General features: G+C 37.5%; 3 protein-coding genes across 3 annotated transcripts in view; all 3 read right to left on the bottom strand.

Annotated features, from left to right (window-relative positions):
* Positions 1-17,526, bottom strand: part of LOC125271214 (polymeric immunoglobulin receptor-like) — a 25,579-nt gene extending 8,053 nt beyond the window's left edge. The window contains exons 1-3 of the mRNA XM_048195229.1: positions 17,327-17,526; positions 10,959-11,273; positions 10,570-10,881 (exon numbers count right to left, since the gene is read on the bottom strand). Of these exons, the coding sequence (XP_048051186.1) occupies positions 10,570-10,881; positions 10,959-11,273; positions 17,327-17,486 (787 nt within the window). The 5' untranslated portion in view covers positions 17,487-17,526. The remainder of the gene's footprint in view (positions 1-10,569; positions 10,882-10,958; positions 11,274-17,326) is intronic.
* LOC125271224 (B-cell receptor CD22-like) overlaps positions 1-18,961 on the bottom strand; it is a 1,156,500-nt gene that overhangs the window by 327,206 nt on the left and 810,333 nt on the right. The gene's annotated exons all lie outside the window — the stretch shown is intronic.
* The window catches only part of LOC125271198 (hemicentin-1-like), a 987,774-nt gene that overhangs the window by 307,509 nt on the left and 661,304 nt on the right, over positions 1-18,961 (bottom strand). The gene's annotated exons all lie outside the window — the stretch shown is intronic.

Consider the following 18,961-nt stretch of genomic DNA (forward strand, 5'->3'; position numbering starts at 1 on the left):
CAACGAAATCAAGCCACAACACAACAGAATAAAGCCACAACACAACGAAATCAAGCCACAACACAACAGAATAAAGCCACAACACAACGAAATCAAGCCACAACACAACAGAATAAAGCCACAACACAACGAAATCAAGCCACAACACAACAGAATAAAGCCACAACACAATGAAATCAAGCCACAACACAACTGAAATGCTCCCGACCACTTGGGGGATCTCAGAGCTCGGTAATGTTAGTATTCCTTGCCACTGTTCTATAAAGTCGACAGTCTTACAAAGATATCAATACCATAATTAGTTTTAAGCATGTAAACATTGTATATCGACATTAAATATTAATTAAAAATCACCTACGTGCACAAGCTTCATATTTATATCTGTGAATGATTTGACGCGCTAACACAGCGAATGATGAAGGGAACGTCTGCCAATTCCACCAAGTGGTTAAAGCGTATAATTTGTATTCATTACAATGACTTTGTTTAACATTTAAAAACAGACATGTTCAAATTCCAAAGCTTGTTAGTTCATGTTGGTGAGACTGACAAGTTTTATGTCTGTTTTTAAATGTTAAAAGTAATTGTAATGAATACAAATTATACATTTTAACCACTTGGTGGAATTGGCAGACGTTCCCTTCATCATTCGCTGTGGTAGCGCATCAAATCATTCACAGGTATAAATATGAAGCTATTGTGCACGTAGGTGATTTTGAATTAATATTTCATGTCGATATACGGTGGTTACATACTGTTGAAACTAATCGTGGTGTTGATATCACTGCCGACTCTATAGAGCGCTTCAGGAATGACGCATTTTTGTAGGCAAAACCCGGAAGCGAGTTAGCATTTTAGGACTTCCGGTTCCAACGCCATAAAGTCTATGGGCTTTTTTAATGGGTTTTTGCTAAATTGCCTGAAAGAAGGTCTGTGGTTAACAAAGCCTCTAAATACTTTCACGTTTTGATCTATGACATAATTTCTATTGAGGAAGCTTGGTGGTGACGACGTTGATCCGCGACGATGGTGTGCTGTAGTACATTTATAGCCTACTGTTAGCCTTTTATATCTGACAACTTTATTTAGGCTTCAAAATCTATAAATGTTGTGTTAACTTGTAAAGATTATCTTGATAGACAAAACGTGTAAGTGTCATAACCCTTTGTTAAACACAGACCTTATTTTCTGCGATTTTCCAAAAGTCTATAGGAAAAATGCATTGGCTTTCGATCGAGGGAACCCGTGCGCCGCTATCTTCCGAGTTGGCCTACAAAAACGCGTCATCCCTGGGGTACTATATTGAACAGTGGCAAGGAAAACTAACTTTACCGAGCTCTGAGAGCCCCCTAGTGGTCGAGAGCATTTCCGTGTGTTGTGGCTTTATTTCGTTGTGTTGTGAACTTATGTTTGCTTTTTTAATTTCGTTGTGTTGTGCACTACTGGGCCACCGTAGTTTAGGGATGTAAATGTCTACATTGACTGTTACCGGAAAATGTTTCAAGTTTCACTTGTTAATTGAGCCAATTATTGTTTATGTGTTATGCTGTTAACCAGCTATCTGCATGTTTACTTTTAGTTTTCACGATGCTTATGCTGGTTCAAGAAGAATAAAAACAACTGCACCCGTTAGAGACTCTCTGCCTCGTATTCAAGAAGCCAAGGGCTGTGACACACTAAAACTCTGTTGTTGTGTAAATGAATGGGAAAAACACATAAAAAGTGTTCCGTTTTTAGTTGAAAATGGTGTGTAACAGCCTCTCAATCTCTGTTCTGTATCAACTAACACACAATACAATTACTACTTTAAATAAAACAAAACAGCAACAGTTCACTCACAGATTTACCACTAGGTGGAGCCAGAGATTTATGAATGTAAGATTTAAAAACAATATCTGGTTGACTTCCGGGTGTGCTCATGGAGTAGTTGGTCGCATTGAAACCTCTCTCCCACCTTAACCTTGAAAATCCCATTTGAACTCGCTATTTTATTTGTTATTTTTAACAAAATAATATATGAGAGGGAGAAGAAACACACTAGGCCACAAAAGATCGATAAAAATGCCCAAAGCCCAGGATAAAAGTGCCTCAGCCGCAAAAGCTAACACCCAACCGGACCAAGCTAGCAACATCACGGCTAGCGCGGGAACGGAGAGCCCCGGGGCAAACATAAACGCAGATACTGCCGGGGTACTTAAGGCAATAGAGGACTTAAAATCAGATCTAAAAAGAGACAATGCCAAGCTCAAACAGGATATTGGCCAACTGGGACAAGAAATCAACGGTAAACTGGACAATATTGCAACCGACGTACAAGGCCTATCACAGCGGATGGACGAGGCGGAGGCCCGCGTGAGCCAGGTGGAGGGATGGGCAGAGGAGGCGACTGAGGTGCTGTGCACCTGTCTTGAACAGCAGAGGAAACTTCAGTTCAAAGTGCTTGATTTAGAATCACGATCCAGAAGAAATAATATGCGTGTCTTTGGGGTGCCAGAAGGACAAGAGGGGGACTCTGTAACGCAGTTCATTGAGAAGCTTTTGCGGAGCCAGCTACAACTATTGGAGGATTTTAACTTTAAAATACAATGCGCACATCAGGCTCTTGCAAGTAAACCCCCACCTGGTGCATCACCGAGGGCGGTAATTGTAAACTTTCTGGAGTTTTCTACGAAAGAAATGATCTTGAAGGAAGTGTGGAAAAAAGGCAGGATACAGGTGGGCACCGCATCTATATACTTCGACCATGATTATGCACCCGAGATTGTTAAGAAGCGCAGAGAATATAACGCCATTAAAAAAATACTCAAGAATAAAGGCATACGTTTCCAAACGCCGTTCACTAACATGAGGATTCATTGGGAGACAGGCGTGCGCACATATTCCAGCGCTCGGGAAGCTTATAAGGAGTTGAAGAGACGCGGATTTCAAGTGGAGGAGCCGGTTATAGCCGACGGAGGGAACAGCGCGGAGTCTCGTCTTCGGGAGCTATTGGGCTGGCAACCGGCGAGCAACAGCGGGCCCTTCGTGGCGCTCAGAGCGAAGGCCAAGTTGCAAGAATTCCAGAGGGAACAATCCGATTAAAAAGGAGCAGGGCATCAAGTTACAACGCGTTGTTTTTCAGGCCAGGACTTGATTATCTACTACGTGGGAGAGGTCACACTTTTTCATTTACGTTGGACTAATAAGATGGACGTGTTTTTATATACAGACACATTTTCTGTCTTTTTTGGGACCTCTTGTCTAGAGAGACTTAACCCTCGACCTGCCAACGGGGTTTCATGGGAGGAGGAAGAATCCTCTTCTCGTTTGGAAGTCAGTTCATTAAGGTTCATTTTTGTTATTGTTCAATGTGTGTTTTTAGGGGCCGCTATATCATGTAAGGGATTTTGTTATTATAACAGTGTCTTGTGATTTAAAAATTGCTTCTTTGAATGTAAATGGCTTGAGTAGTCCAGTGAAAAGAAAAAGGGTTCTAGCTAAATTGAGAAAAGATGGGTTACAAGTCGCTTTTCTACAGGAGACGCATATGTCCAAGCAAGAACATGATAAATTTAAAACATTAGGGTATTCAAATACATTTCATAGCTGGTGTAAAAATAGTAGGAAAAGGGGGGTGGCTACTCTCATTTCTAACTCTTTAAACTTTGAATTAATTTCTGAAAAGGCTGACAAAGAAGGCAGATTTATTATTATAAAAGGGAGAATTGATAATGTTGTGGTTGCGTTTGCTAACATTTACGTCCCACCGGAAAGTGACAGGAAATTTTTAAAAATGCTTTTTGATACAATCATTTCAATAAGTGAGGGAATTTTAGTTTGTGCTGATGATTGGAATACAATCCTAAATTATTCTATGGATACAACCAGCTTCAAAAAACAAAAAACTGGCCGGTCAAAAGATCTTAATATTTTAATTAGAGAAATGGGTATGTATGATGTCTGGAGGGATCTCCATATGAAAGAGAGAGATTTTACCCATTATTCTCTTTCACATAAAGTCCACTCCAGGATTGACTTCTTTTTGATGAACACAACTGACAGGTTTAGGGTGAAGGATTGCAAAATTGGAACATCTGATATATCGGACCACAATGTGATTTATCTGCCTATTCATTTATCTAATCAACCAAAAACAACTCTATGGTGCTTAAATATAAGCATTCTCAACAGGGAAACCACAATGAATGACATTAAGAAGGAAATAGCAGAATGTGTAGAGGATAATAACAATGGTCAAGTAAATCCTGCTCTGGTTTGGGATACAGTTAAAGCAGTAATGAGAGGCAGACTTATCTCAAGAACGGCCTACTTGAAAAAGATAAAACGATTAAAATATGATGGGTTGGAAAAGAAGCTTAGGAGTTTAGAACTAAAACAACAAGAAAGTACTAATGATCAAGAATTGATTGGACAAATAACAGCTATTAAAAATAATATAAATAATATGATACACGAGGAGATTGAGAAAAATTTACGATTTTCAAAACAGACTTTTTACGAATCTGGTCCAAAAGCCACAAGAATTTTAGCAAGGTGCCTTCGAAAGCAACAACTGAAGCACTCGATTACCAATATTAGAGACCCTTTAACTGATAGTGTAACTTACGATACTAATCAAATTCATAAAATCTTTGAAAATTACTATCAAACATTATACACTTCCTCAAAACCAGTGAAAGAAAGTGTTATTACACAGTATTTGGCAGAATTAGACCTGCCTTCCCTTGGATTTTTACAAAATGATGCTTTAACTGCTCCTATTAATCGAAAAGAATTGGACGCAGCTATTGGAAAGCTGAAAACTAACAAATGCCCAGGTAGCGATGGGTTTCCAAATGAGTGGTATAAGATTTTCAAGGAGGAGCTTGCACTCGTTCTGCTGGAGTCTTTTAATTGGACTCTGAGTAGAGCAGAGATACCGCCATCATGGAGAGAGGCTGTAATATCTGTCCTCCCTAAGGAGGGAAAAAATACGGAATATTGTGAGTCATATCGCCCAATTTCAATACTAAATGTTGATTACAAACTCTTTACCTCTATAATCTCTAAAAGAATGGAGAATTATCTTATAGATTTGATCCATGAGGATCAAACAGGATTCATTAAAGGCCGTCAAACTCATGACAGCATAAGACGAACGCTGCATGTCGTAGACCAAGCCAGGAAACAACAACTAAGTTTTGCTTTAGTCAGCCTCGACGCGGAGAAAGCCTTTGACCGGGTCAGCTGGCCCTTTTTATACAAGGTACTCGAGCGTCTCGGCTTTAACAACCAATTTATTAGGTGTATTCAGTCACTGTATGATAGTCCGAGAGCCAGGATTAAAATTAATGGACACCTAACTGATAGCTTTCAACTGTTTAGAGGTACTCGACAAGGCTGTTGCCTCAGTCCAGCGCTCTTTGCATTATACATAGATCCCTTGGCACAAGCTATTAGGCAAAATGAAGAGCTTAGGGGCATTACTATTGGAAATACTGAGCATATAATTGGACTTTTTGCGGATGATATTATTACCTACCTCCAAAATCCAGATGTAAGCCTCCCTAAACTTATGAGATCTTTGTCAGAATTTGGGCAGTTGTCTGGCTATCACTTAAATATTACTAAAACACAAGTTCTGACCATTAATTACTCACCCAATAAATCCATACGACACAATTATAAACTTAAATGGGAAGCTAAAAAGTTGAAGTATCTAGGTGTATTTATCTCCCAAGATCTAGACGATTTGTTCAGTTTGAATTTTGTGAAACTTATTGATTCTATACAGAAGGATATGAAGCGCTGGGCAATGCTGATATTAGACTTCAATGCTAGAATGGAAATAGTGAAAATGAATCTGCTTCCCTGATTTCAGTATCTTTTCATGTCATTGCCCATCAGGATTGCTGACTCGCATTTTAATGCTTGGGACTGGCTAATATCACGATTTATTTGGTCAGGAGCAAGACCAAGGATAAAATTTAAGACACTTCAGATCGATAAAGATCATGGCGGTTTAGCCCTTCCAAATCTGAAGGATTATTATTACGCATCTCAAATGAGATATATGGTTTATTGGTGTTCCCCAGAAACCGAGGCTCGATGGAGACTGATTGAACTATCCCAGGGACAGAGCCAACCTCAAACCCGTTTAGGTGGTAAAGTTATCTCAAATAAAGATGGGAATCGTATAATTGAAGATACACTATTAATTTGGAAAGAGATTGTAAAAAAGTACAAATTGACTAATGATATTAAACTTTTGATCTGGCCCTCCTGCAACCCGGGTTTTCGACTAGGTGAAATAGACTCTTCATTCTTGAGTTGGAAAGATCGAGGCCTCATGGCACTGTGTCAGTTTTTAGATGGCAACACATTCAAAAAATTCGAACAACTTAAGAGTCAATACAAACTGGAGAACAGAGATCTTTTCAAATATTTTCAAGTGAGACATTTCTACAACAGTGAAATAAGAAAAGGTATCTCTCCTGAGGGTAATGACATTGTTAAAGTCTTTAGTGATGCTTATAAGTTCTTGCCAAGTAAAACTGTCTCTAAATTGTATAAAGCACTGCAGAAACAAAATGGAAAAATACATTGTATATCTAGTCGAAATGGGAAAAGGAACTGTGTATGGAAGTGTCAGAGGGTGATTGGCTTTCAATGTGTGTGACACAACAGACATCTACTAGTTCTAAAAGATGGAGGGAATTTGGGTGGAAGAGTTTGGTTAGATTTTTCATTACACCTCATATTATTAATAAACAAAGAGGTGAACAACAGCAATGCTGGCGACAGTGTGGACATCGGAACGCCAATCACTCTCATATATTTTGGATGTGCCCAAAGTTAGAACAATTCTGGGACAGTATCCTTTTAATTACTGGAAGGATAATGGGTTATGTCATCCCTAAAGACCCTAGGATTTTCTTATTAGGTCTTCTACCTGGTGAGGTGATCCAAAAAGAAGACACTTATCTTTTTAAAATTCTAATGATTGCATGTAAAAAAAGCTATCACTCGGTCTTGGTTAAAGATTGACCCACCTCGGACTGAACAGTGGAAAGAAATAGTGGAGGAGATACACTCAATGGAGAAGATGACATACTTTCTACGTATCAAAGGACACATATATAATAAGTGCTGGTCAAAATGGTTTGCATATAAAGAAGCAGAACAATTTTAATATTTTATTTCACTGTTATATAATTTATAGTGCCCCTTGTCCTTTGTCCTTGTATGTTGTGTTGTAATTACGAAAAATGCCAAATAAAGAGTTTAAAAAAAAAAAAAAAACATATCTGGTTGTGTTTGAGTTACAAAACGAAAATAAATATATGAACAAGAAATTACAAACACTAAATCCAGAATATAAAAATAAAACTGCTTTTTGTTTTTACAATCTAGACCAATGTGACTCACTGCATCTTTTCACAAACTATGAAGTTTAGCATCCTTGCTGTTTTTTTCCTGTAGTATTCATCCTGCTTATTTATTCTAAAATAAGTTTAATAAAGCAGCATTTGGGGTAAATTAACACGTTATTTTACCATTTAGACCTGACAACAACCACTGGATTGCACTGTGAGGACGACGAACATGCAGTACAGACACTCTGAAAATGTACAAATCTAGTTTGATAATATACCGTTTGAAGTTGATCATTTTGACATCTTAGCACATTTTAGAGAATTATGATTAACAATGTGCATGGTGTATAATTATGCATGTTTAATATTTATCATAGTCATTTAATAGTGTTTTTTAAGTTGGTAAAGATATTGTTAGTGATTCACAAGCATCAGCTCTTCTCTATAACTTCTTCTCAGCGCATACATCAATGTACAACAATATGAAGTGTGACAAAGACCAGGTTCGACTTTTAACATTTAAAAAGCAAGTAGATATTTTATAATGCACACTGTATAATATTAATGACTGTATTGGGTCGGACTGATTTGCTAAACAGTTTGAGCAAATGACCAGAATAAAGTTTTCTGGGTGAACAGCTGTTATAAATAAGATTGTTAGTTTTTATAGTAATCTTTTATTGGGTGTAAAATCTGTGACAATTGGTAATGAAATTTTTTTTTTCTGTTTTTATCACACCTGCAGGAGGCTGAAGGGCTTCTTGGTTTGACCCAAATAACAAAACCACAAGCTGAAGAGCATCTCATGTTCAGAGCACTGACCACAGATCAAACCTGCAAACACGAGACGAGGACCTGAGACATTTGCAGGCAAGTCTCTTCAACCTAACCAATACTGTAAAAAAACATTTTATTTTGAAATTACACACCTATATAAAAAAAACAAAGAGAACTAAACTTCTGTTTATTTAAAAGATTCAAGCAAACGTTCAATCACAACTGTATAAACTCATCATTTCACTGATTATCGTCTCTGTTGTCTGATAATGATCTCACTCATGATATCACAACACAAAATCAGAAAACAACTTCTCACATTCAGTAAAACTGTTACGCCTCTGTCTAGATGCATGTTATGCAGAAAAGCAAATTAGCATATAACTCTTACAGTTAATGCCATATAAAGCTACTCCCTGATATTTTGATGTTATTGTCTTCTGCTCTCAATGGATGTTGATCTTCTGTCTCTCTCTTTTCAGTCTCATGTGTCTCACTGTGGGTTTCCTGAGTAAGTCTGTTTAATTAAACTGAACTGAGACCCTGAAGCTTCACCAGTTTTCTGTGGCTTTGAGCTGGACGGAAAAAAACAGCCTGTTCATCACGCAAACACAAACAACACCTCCAGTGTTCGTGAGAAACTTTGAGACAAAGATCAAAAACAACAAAAAAAAGTTTTTGAATCTTTGAGTAACATATAAAATGGTATAAATATTCATCTTTAAATGACTTGACTGTAGTTAGATTAAATGTGAATATTTAAATCAGTGAAAATAAAAATAGATCAAATAAATTATTTATATTTCAGACTCAGATCTCTTTTGCAGAAAGAATAACATTTCTTGTCTTTCATGCTGATCATTATGATCTTAATCTGTATTTCTCGACGTAAATAGTGTCAGAAAACAACAACAAATAAACCAATAATAATCACCAGTTATATAAAATCTTTGCATTTAATATTCAATAAAAATTCTAATAGTTTTCCAGGAGAAATCTGTTATTTTACTTTCTGAATAAGAGCGTTGCCTAATATCATTTAAAGCAGGACATAAAACATGCTTCATTGTCAAGGAACACTTACAAAAACCTCATAGAGGCATATTGTCATTAAATAATAATCTCTCTCACTGTAAGATTTAGAGAAATAATCAAGATTTGGTAGTAAAAATATTTATTTTTCAGTGAATTAAAATATGATTCTACAATAAATGTATAAGCAGTTGTTACATCAGAAACATGAACCAACAGAACAGGAATGAACTAATAAAACATCATCAGCTAAAGTACTGAATCAGAAAGTTAATACATAAAGCGATGCTAAATTTCAGATGTGCTAAAATAGTGATGTTATTAAAAATGATCTTTCATATTCTCTCATTTACTAGTATCTTTTATATGTACAAATCTAAAGCAGATCAAAGAGTCAATGTTCAGAGAGAAGAGAAAGAGAAAATAGTCATTTTAACTGATCAGATTGTTAAGCTTCATGTGTCTCGTCATACATTGGTTGAACTTGTGCCAAGAGTTAAGAGCTGCTAGAGGTTTTATATATCAAGAGCTGCACTTTCAACACGTATCTTTGCATTTGGAGTAGAAACTTCACTCAGGGGTTTTATTTCACTAAATTATGGATTGTAAAGAGACTTATAAATGATGTGGCAAAAAAAAGAAAAAGAAAAAAAAAGTAATCTGTGATCTGTTATAAGCGAGTTAGTTGAGTCTCATGCGGTGACTGACTGTGGCGTAATCAGAGTGAATCTGGTCCTTACTGAAGGAGACTGTAGCGTCACTGAGAGACTCTTCATGCTTCTGGAAACTGACAGACGCATACAGGAGACCATCAGAGGGGATTGTGGGTAGTTCATCAGGACTGTTCATTTGAGCTGATCCAGTATCTGTGAGAAAATCATGTCTGCTTTCTGCACATGATGACTGAACATGGAGAAAATAGAGAGAAACATACTTTAAAAGGAGAAAACATTGCGGGAGCTATGAGCAAACACACAAGACACACTCACCATTATATTTTTATCCTTTTTTCTCTTGTCTGATGTCAAAGTTATTCCTAATTAACCCAAAAAAGATTCACTTAGTAAGACAAGGACAAACTAGATCAAAATCAAATGTCTGCTGAAAGTGAGAAACACAAAATGTGTGAATGTAAGCGTCACCTCGTCTCTTGTGTCTTAATTTACACACAGTCAGAGTGAATCCACCAATCAGCAGCAGAATCGCACACACACAAATAATGATGATCATGGAGGAATCTGAAAATAAAACAAACACATTGATAATAAAAGAGAAACACAGAAATACTTTGATACAGAGAGAACTGATTTATAGATTGAATCAGATGATCTGCATTCATTATAGATTGATTTAACACACATGATATACTGTATTTACTACAATGAAATCATCTGAATTCACTCACTGATGAGGTTGAGCTGAATTTTGGTGTTCAGGGAGATGAAAGTCAAATGTGTGTCTCTGGTTTCTGCTCCACACCAGTAAACTCCAGCATCTCTCACGCTCACATTACTGATGCTCACTGTAAAAACTCTCTCTTCATTTCTCTCAGATGACCCATTCATTTCTGTCACTGTAGATGTGCTGATGTTTTGACAGATGTGATTATCATCCTCTTTGCAGAAATGAACTTTATGTTCCTCTGGGATCTGACAGCTGATGTTGACTTCTTCACCAAGATGAGCAGATTCAGTCTCTGTCTTTGGATATTTTGCATCTATAAAATAAAACAATTAAATAAAAATCAGATCAGATATTTCTTGCATGCAAGATACAGTATTTCATGTTCCTCACCGTCTGTGACGTTCAGCTGGAGTTCAGTGAAGCTCTCAGTATAGGGAGACACATTCACTCCACACCTGTATGTTCCTGCATCTGCAGCTTTCAGCTCTCTAAAAAACACCATCAAGACTCCTGCTCTGGTGTCGTCATATAAAGAAACATCTCCATGCTCCATCCATTCATCCTGAACTCCTGGATTCTTCCTCTCTGAACATCCATCTGATTCTTTACAGATGTATTTTGAATTGGTTTTGTATTGAGGATGTTCACATTTGATCATCATACGACCTCCTGAGTATCCGCTCACTCTAGACACGCCCACTTTAGCTGTCAATCACAAATATTATTAAATCTCAAAGACAAGATTCAAGTTGCCAGATTTGATGAAGAGTTTGTTGTACTTACTAATAATATGTAGATGAACAGTATTAATAATGGAGTAACTGTACGATTGTCCTCTGATCCAAACTCCACATAAATAAACTCCATCATCTGGTCTCACAGCAGTAATTCTCACACTGAAGAGATTTTTGTGTCTGTCATCAGAAATATTGAATCTTTCTTTCTTCTTCCATGTGCTGTAAATCATCCCAACAGTGTTTTTTCCTTCTTTGAATATGATCTTGGGATCATTAATATGATTCTGTGAATATTCACAGCTGAATGTTGCAGTTTGTCCAGTATGCACCATCACTCTCTTTGACACTTTACAACATGAATCTGTCATTCACAAAATAAACATATATTTTGTAAATATAAAAGCTTTAAAATAGTTCTACTACACAAACACATCCTAAAATGGCTGACCTTCTTCCACTTTCAAAGTCATATATATACGCCAGTTGTGAACGACTTCAATCGCGTATCTTCCATCATCATGTTGGTTCAGTTCTCTAATGAAGATCGTGAGGTTTCCATCACTGTTACGAAACAGTGTGAATCTTCCTTCATTAATACATTTATCATGTTTCGTATCATTTATTATTGTTCTCCACTCAGGTAATTTGGCCATATATTTAGCAAAGTCACTGTGCCAAAACCTCTGTGTATCAACAAGAAGACTTCCTCCAGAATATCCAGTGACTCTAAAGCATCTCACTGCACCTGTCAATCAGATTGATACTGTGATCAGAAACCTCATGAACAGAAAACAGCATCATTACTGCAGTGATGAAAGAGAAAAGCTCTGACCTGAGATCAGGTAGAAAGTGAAGAAGATGAGGAGGATCTTCATTGTGAGTTGAGTTCAGTCTTCTTTATGCTGAATGTTCTCTGTGTGAATCTCTCTGTCTCTACATCTGTCTGCTTTAGTTACTTCCTCTTTCTTCAGCTCTTTATCAGTAATGAGCAGCTTTACTGGCCCCTCCCACCATCAGCAATGCCTGAATATTACATTAATCACACTGAAAGAGCGCCACCTAGTGGAGGATACAGTGTCTGATACTGAGAGTTCATACAGGGTTCATCTTCTCAATATAAGGACTAATGACACTGTAGATAATTGATCAGCGTTATTTAAATCTTCCACTAGAGGGCGACAGTATAATTTACTGAGGGCCCTGTACCTTGTACAAGGTGAATTTGAAAATAAAAGTTAGACTATTTAAAAGACTTAAAAAGACTTTAAATATTGAAAATGCTAAACACACAAGATATAGAGCAAATGCTGTGTCTGATTGCTGCTTCTGTCACTTTAACAGGCAGTTGTGGATTCAGCACCACGGACAGCAGCTGTCAATCAAACTTCAGCATCACTGATGACAGTTTAACAACACAAACTGAACAAAGAGTGAAATGCTGAGACTTGACTTTATCTGCTTTATCTCTGACGGTGCTCATAAAAAAGCTAGTTAGTAACTGTGACATTGTGGCAACGTCGTGGATCAATAGTTCTGTGTTAGAAATCATATTTGTTGGTAATTTTTATATTTTTATTTTTCTATGGGGTTTAACCCAATGTCCTCATTTGCCCAAACTAATTTAAAGGCTATTTCAACAGCTATGAATGATGAATGCAGACTCAAAATGAATTTAATTCATTTATTTACAAAAACACACAAATATGAACATTAAAATACACTTAAATTATAAATAAAAACATAGGATATAGCTTACAGTGAAACATAAATAAAACCATTTAAGACATTCTCAGCATCATTATAAACATATGCTATAAACTACACAAAGATCATTTCACTAAAACCAATAATTTTAACATGCATTAACTCATATTTTCCACTAGAGGGAGCCAGAGGTTTCCATAAGACAACCCTGATAACAACTCATCTGCTTGCATATTTCTAGTAATGGCTGATTAGCTTAATGACTGATTAAAAATCAAGTGTCAAACTGACCAAACAGATGAAACACCGATCTCCATAATGGTGACCAAGCATTTTCAATAATCATCAAAATCTAAACATCTGTTAATTCACAAAAAGAACTGTAGATGAATGACAGAAATAAAGTCAGTCTGGTTTGTAATAAGAGATATTTAATGTCTTTTCAGATGATTTCATCTAAGGCTGTGGCTGAAGTCAGTTGTAGTTCTGGTGTTTCTTATTCCTTCAGTGATTAATAAGTGCCTGTTTTTACCCACACTTGTCCATAAGTACAACATAGTTACTGTGTATATACCATTAGTAAGTACAGTAATGTGTCTGTTACTTACCATATACGGACACTATAAGTAAGCACTTGTTATTACCCAACACTTGTCTATAGGTACAAAGTAGTTACCATGTATGTACCATTGGAAAGTACAGCAGTGTTTCTTATTAGTTTCCATGTACATACATGTCAGGAAAGTACCTTGTGTTACCACTCTTTTACCTGTATGTACAACATAATTACTATTTATGTACCAGGAACGTACACATACTATGGTTTTTATATATTAAGCAAATTTACTTTTTAGAGAGTGGAAAGTATATGTCCACCATTAGCAAAATGAACATTTCTTTTTTAAAACATATTTAGGCAGATGACAGGTTTTGGTTTGACCCACAGAAGATACACTAAGCAAATGAAAACCACAAAGTGAAGAGCATGTTGATCTTTAACACACTTACCACAGTGAAAACAAAGACCCGAGACACTTACTGTACAAGCAAGATAGTTTATCCTATCTGGGTTTAAAAGCATTTCCAAATTCAGAGAGGCAAATTAGCATATGATTCTCGCTATTATGCCATGCCATGATACATTGAATTTAACCAGAGAGATAATGATGAAAAATCTTAAATACAACAGGAAAATGCAAAGTATATTTTGGAGATGTTGCTTGGGAATTCACAAAAATGCACTAATAATATAAATTTATGACATTTAAAGGATTACAACAGACATTCTGTGTCATTGTCAAAACACACACACACACACACACACACACACACACACACACACACACAGACACACACACAGACACACACACAGGTTTGTTTTGCTATCTTAGTGAGGACTCTCCATTAAGCGTAATGGTTTTTATACTGTACAAACTGTACATTCTCTCCCCCTACACTAACCCCTAAACCTACTCTTCACAGAAGACATTCTGCATTTTTACATTTTAAATAATAAATCAACAGCTTTGGGCAATAGACAAGAAATAATAGCAAATGTTTATTTTATTATAAATCTCTTGCATCAGAAAAATGAGGCCAGTACCAAAAAGAACAAGAATGAAGAAAACAACATTAGCAAACTTGAAAGCACAAATAACAGAAATTTAAAAAGCTTTAAGACGTGTTGTTAAAGAGCTTTTATTAACAACACGTGTCTCTGCATTCAGAGTGGAAACTTTACAGTTTATAAGTTTCACTAAGTGGTTTTATTTCCTGTCTTCATCACGACCTCAGCTAAACTGAGAGGACAAACTCTGTAGACACACCAGTAAACCTCTGACACATCTGCTATTTTAAACATGTGAAAGAATCAACGTGATCAGCAGCGGAAACTTTAAAGTGTCTCATGACTCAACAGACTGAACTGAACAAACCAAACATCTGTTTAACACTAAATTAATTAAGTACATTTTCATCAATAAACTCTGTGAGCATAAGCATGAATATATATTATATATATATATATACAGTCAAACCAAAAATTATTCAGACACTAGAGTGTCAAAGTGAATCTGGTCCTTACTGAAGGAGACCGTAGCATCACTGAGAGACTCTTCATGCTTCTGGAAACTGACAGACGCGTAAATAAGGCCATCAGAGGGGATTGTGGGTAATTCATCAGGACTGTTAATTTGAGCTGATCCAGGATCTGTGAGAGAATCATGTCTGCTTTCTGCACATGATGACTGAACATGGAGAAAATAGAGAGAAAACGTACATTAAAATGACAAAACACAACACACACACACACACTCACACTGGAACTCACCATTGTATTTTTCTTCCTCTTTCTCTTGTCTGAAGTCGAGGTTCTTCCTAATTACCCAAAACAAAATGAATTGATCAGTAAGAGAAAGACAAGCTAGATCAAACTGGAAAAGAACAGCAGCATCTGAAACAGAAACTCATTGAGTCAGTGAGATTTTACTGCTGCTGACAGAAGATTGAAGCAGCTCAGAGACACTATAACTAATTTTTAATTTGTTTCAATAGATAATAAATGATCAAACCTCGTCTCTTGTGTCTTAATTTACACACAGTCAGAGTAAATCCACCGATCAGCAGCAGAATCACACAGACACAAATAATGATGATCATGGAGGAATCTGAAAATAAAACACATATTGGTAATTAATTGTAACGAGGCGGGACTCAAGGTAAGATCCATCTGCAGGATTTTATTGAACAGAGTTCATAGTAAGACAGGCAATGGTCAAACAGTGGCAAACAGGTATGGCAGAGAGCAGGCAGAATCGTAGTCGAGGAACAGGCAATGAATCAGGGCAGGCAGATATCATTTCACAAAACCAGGAAACAATAAACAGTCCAAAAGGTCCAAAGGGCAGGCGGCAGAGATTCGTACATGGGGAACAGACAGGATCAGAAACAGGCAGAGAGACAGGGTAAATAACGCTCAGAATTGTACACAGGGTGAAACAAGACCTCGCAATGTGTGTGTGTGAGTGAGAGTCCTTTATAGTCCAGATAATGAGCTTCAGCTGTATGTGGCAATTGGTGATTGGTGGAGTGAGTGCAGGTGAAGTGCAGTGTGCGGGACGTGTAGTCCGGAACTGACTGGATTTGTGACAGAATGTCCCCCTCCCGGAAGGCGCGTCCTCGCGCCGTGGATGGCACAACCGGTGAGGGGGAGTGGGTGCCCTGGAGACCTACTGGCAGGTGATACTGGATGTGCAGACGGGTATGGCGGTTTCCAGGGAAGGTCAAGGAACTCTAGGCACCACGGTGGGTGTGGAGCTGACTCGGGCTCGGGTGCGGAGTCTGGAGCTGACTCGGGCTCGGGTGCGGAGTTTAGAGATGACTCGGGCACGGGTGCGGAGTCTGGAGCTGACTCGGGCTCGGGTGTGGAGTCTAGAGCTGACTCGGGCTCGGGTGCGGAGTCTAGAGCTGACTCGGGCTCGGGTGTGGAGTCTAGAGCTGACTCGGGCTCGGGTGCAGAGTCTAGAGCTGACTCGGGCTCGGGTGCGGAGTCTGGAGCTGACTCGGGCTCGGGTGTGGAGTCTAGAGCTGACTCGGGCTCGGGTGCGGAGTCTGGTGCTGACTCTGGCTCTGGTGCGGAGTCTGGAGCAGACTCGCCTCGGGTGCAGAGTCTGGAGCTGACTCGGGCTCTGGTGCGGAGTCTGGTGCGGAGTCTGGAGCTGACTCGGGCACGGGTACGGAGACTGGAACAGCCATCTTGTCCGTGGACACTGGTGGAGTGAGTGCAGCTGATAGGCAAGGAGGATGCTGGGAAGTGTAGTCTGGAACTGACTGGATTCGTGACATTAATCTTCAGACATTAGGAAACACATTTGAGACTACTGCTTGATCGAGACTACTGCTTGATCACATTTGAGACTACTGAATGATGATCGATTTAAACCAAATTATGGGGAAATTGAGCACATTTTATTCTCCCTTCCTGCAAACTTGCATGTTCTACTTCATCTGTCTGTGGGTTTCCTGAATAAGAGCAATTAATTCTTCACAGTCAAATTAACCTGAGACTCTGAACCTTCAGCTCATTTCTGTGGTTTTGAAAATATTCTTTTCACCAAGAATGACTTCAAAACAACTCTCTCGCTGTCACATTTGACAATGGAAATAAAGTAAACTTTCTTACTCTTATCCTTGATGATGTTCATTTTAGTGAAGATGTGAGATTCTCCTCTTTCTCCTTCACGATATACAAACAGACATTTAACACATGATTCTGAATTGACTGTATTTACTACAATGAAATCATCTGAATTCACTCACTGATGAGGTTGAGCTGAATTTTGGTGTTCAGGGAGATGAAAGTCAAATGTGTGTCTCTGGTTTCTGCTCCACACCAGTAAACTCCAGCATCTCTCACGCTCACATTACTGATGCTCACTGTAAAAACTCTCTCTTCATTTCTCTCAGATGAACCATTCATTTCTGTCACTGTAGATGTGCTGATGTTTAGACAGATGTGATTATCATCCTCTTTGCAGAAATGAACTTTATGTTCCTCTGGGATCCGGCAGATGATGTTGACTTCTCCACCAACATGAGCAGATTTAGTCTGTGTCTTTGGATATTTTGCATCTATAAACCAAGACAGTTTAAATAAAAATCAGATAAGATACTTCAAACATGCAAGCTCCAGTATTTCATGTTCCTCACCATCTATGACGTTCAGCTGAAGTTCAGTGAAGCTCTCAGTATAGTGAGACACATTCACTCCACACCTGTATGTTCCTGCATCTGCAGCTTTCAGCTCTCTAAAAAACACCATCAAGACTCCTGCTCTGGTGTTGTCATATAAAGAAACATCTCCATTCTCCATCCATTCATCCTGAACTCCTGGATTCTTCCTCTCTGAACATCCATCTGATTCTTTACAAAAGTATTTTGGCTTGGTTTTGTATTGAGGATGTTCACACTTGATCATCATACGACCTCCTGAGTATCCGCTCACTCTAGACACACCCACTTTATACTTATCAATAACATGCAGATAAACTGTATTAATAATAAAGTAACTGTACGAGTGACTGCTGATCAAAACTCCACATAAATAAACTCCTCCATCATCTGGTCTCACAGCAGAAATGGTAAAAGTCATCAATTGTTGATCTTTTCTATCAAACATAATGAACCTCTTGTTCTTACTCCTCGTGCTGTAAATCGTCTCAATAGAGGCTTTTCCTTCTTTGAAGATTATTTTGGCATCATTAATATGATTCTGTGAATATTCACATTTGAAAACAGCAGTCATTCCCTTCTTCACCTCCACTGTCTTTGCCTTGTTACAGCAGGAATCTGTCATTTACACATAATAGAACATATTATATAATTATATTTTGTGTAGTAGATTTGGGGAGGGTGCTGGGCAGAGCTACGGTTAACTTAGGCGACTATACAACCTCTTTAAAAAGTGGCACTGTTTTTCTAGCATTTATACATCTAGATTAATTATTTTTACATCTCCAAATGTATATATATATTAGGGCTGGGAAGCAATTAAAATTTAAATTTTGGCAATCAATTAATCTAATTAATCACAAATGTATCATACATAAAATTAGGCTGAGAAATTATGCCCAAAATATCATTTGAAGTCATTATTGTGTAAAGCATCAAATAAACAATAAAAAAAGTAGATTCAGAAAGAAATGTATTTGATTCAACAGAATCACGAGGTTGAGTAAATGATGACTCAATTTTAATTTTGGGATGAACTATATCTTGATTTTATTTATTTATTTATTTATTTATTTTTATCAATAAGGAAATTGAAAATAAAAAATATGGTCAATTAATGTTTTATGAATTCTTATCTTAGAGAAGTTAATTTACTGAAGGCTAAAGCTAAGGTACTAAGTTTATTAAATTAATTAATAATATGCACATTTATTATTAATGTGG

This window comes from Megalobrama amblycephala, linkage group LG7 (assembly GCF_018812025.1).
Source record: "Megalobrama amblycephala isolate DHTTF-2021 linkage group LG7, ASM1881202v1, whole genome shotgun sequence".
Classification (NCBI taxonomy): domain Eukaryota; kingdom Metazoa; phylum Chordata; class Actinopteri; order Cypriniformes; family Xenocyprididae; genus Megalobrama; species Megalobrama amblycephala.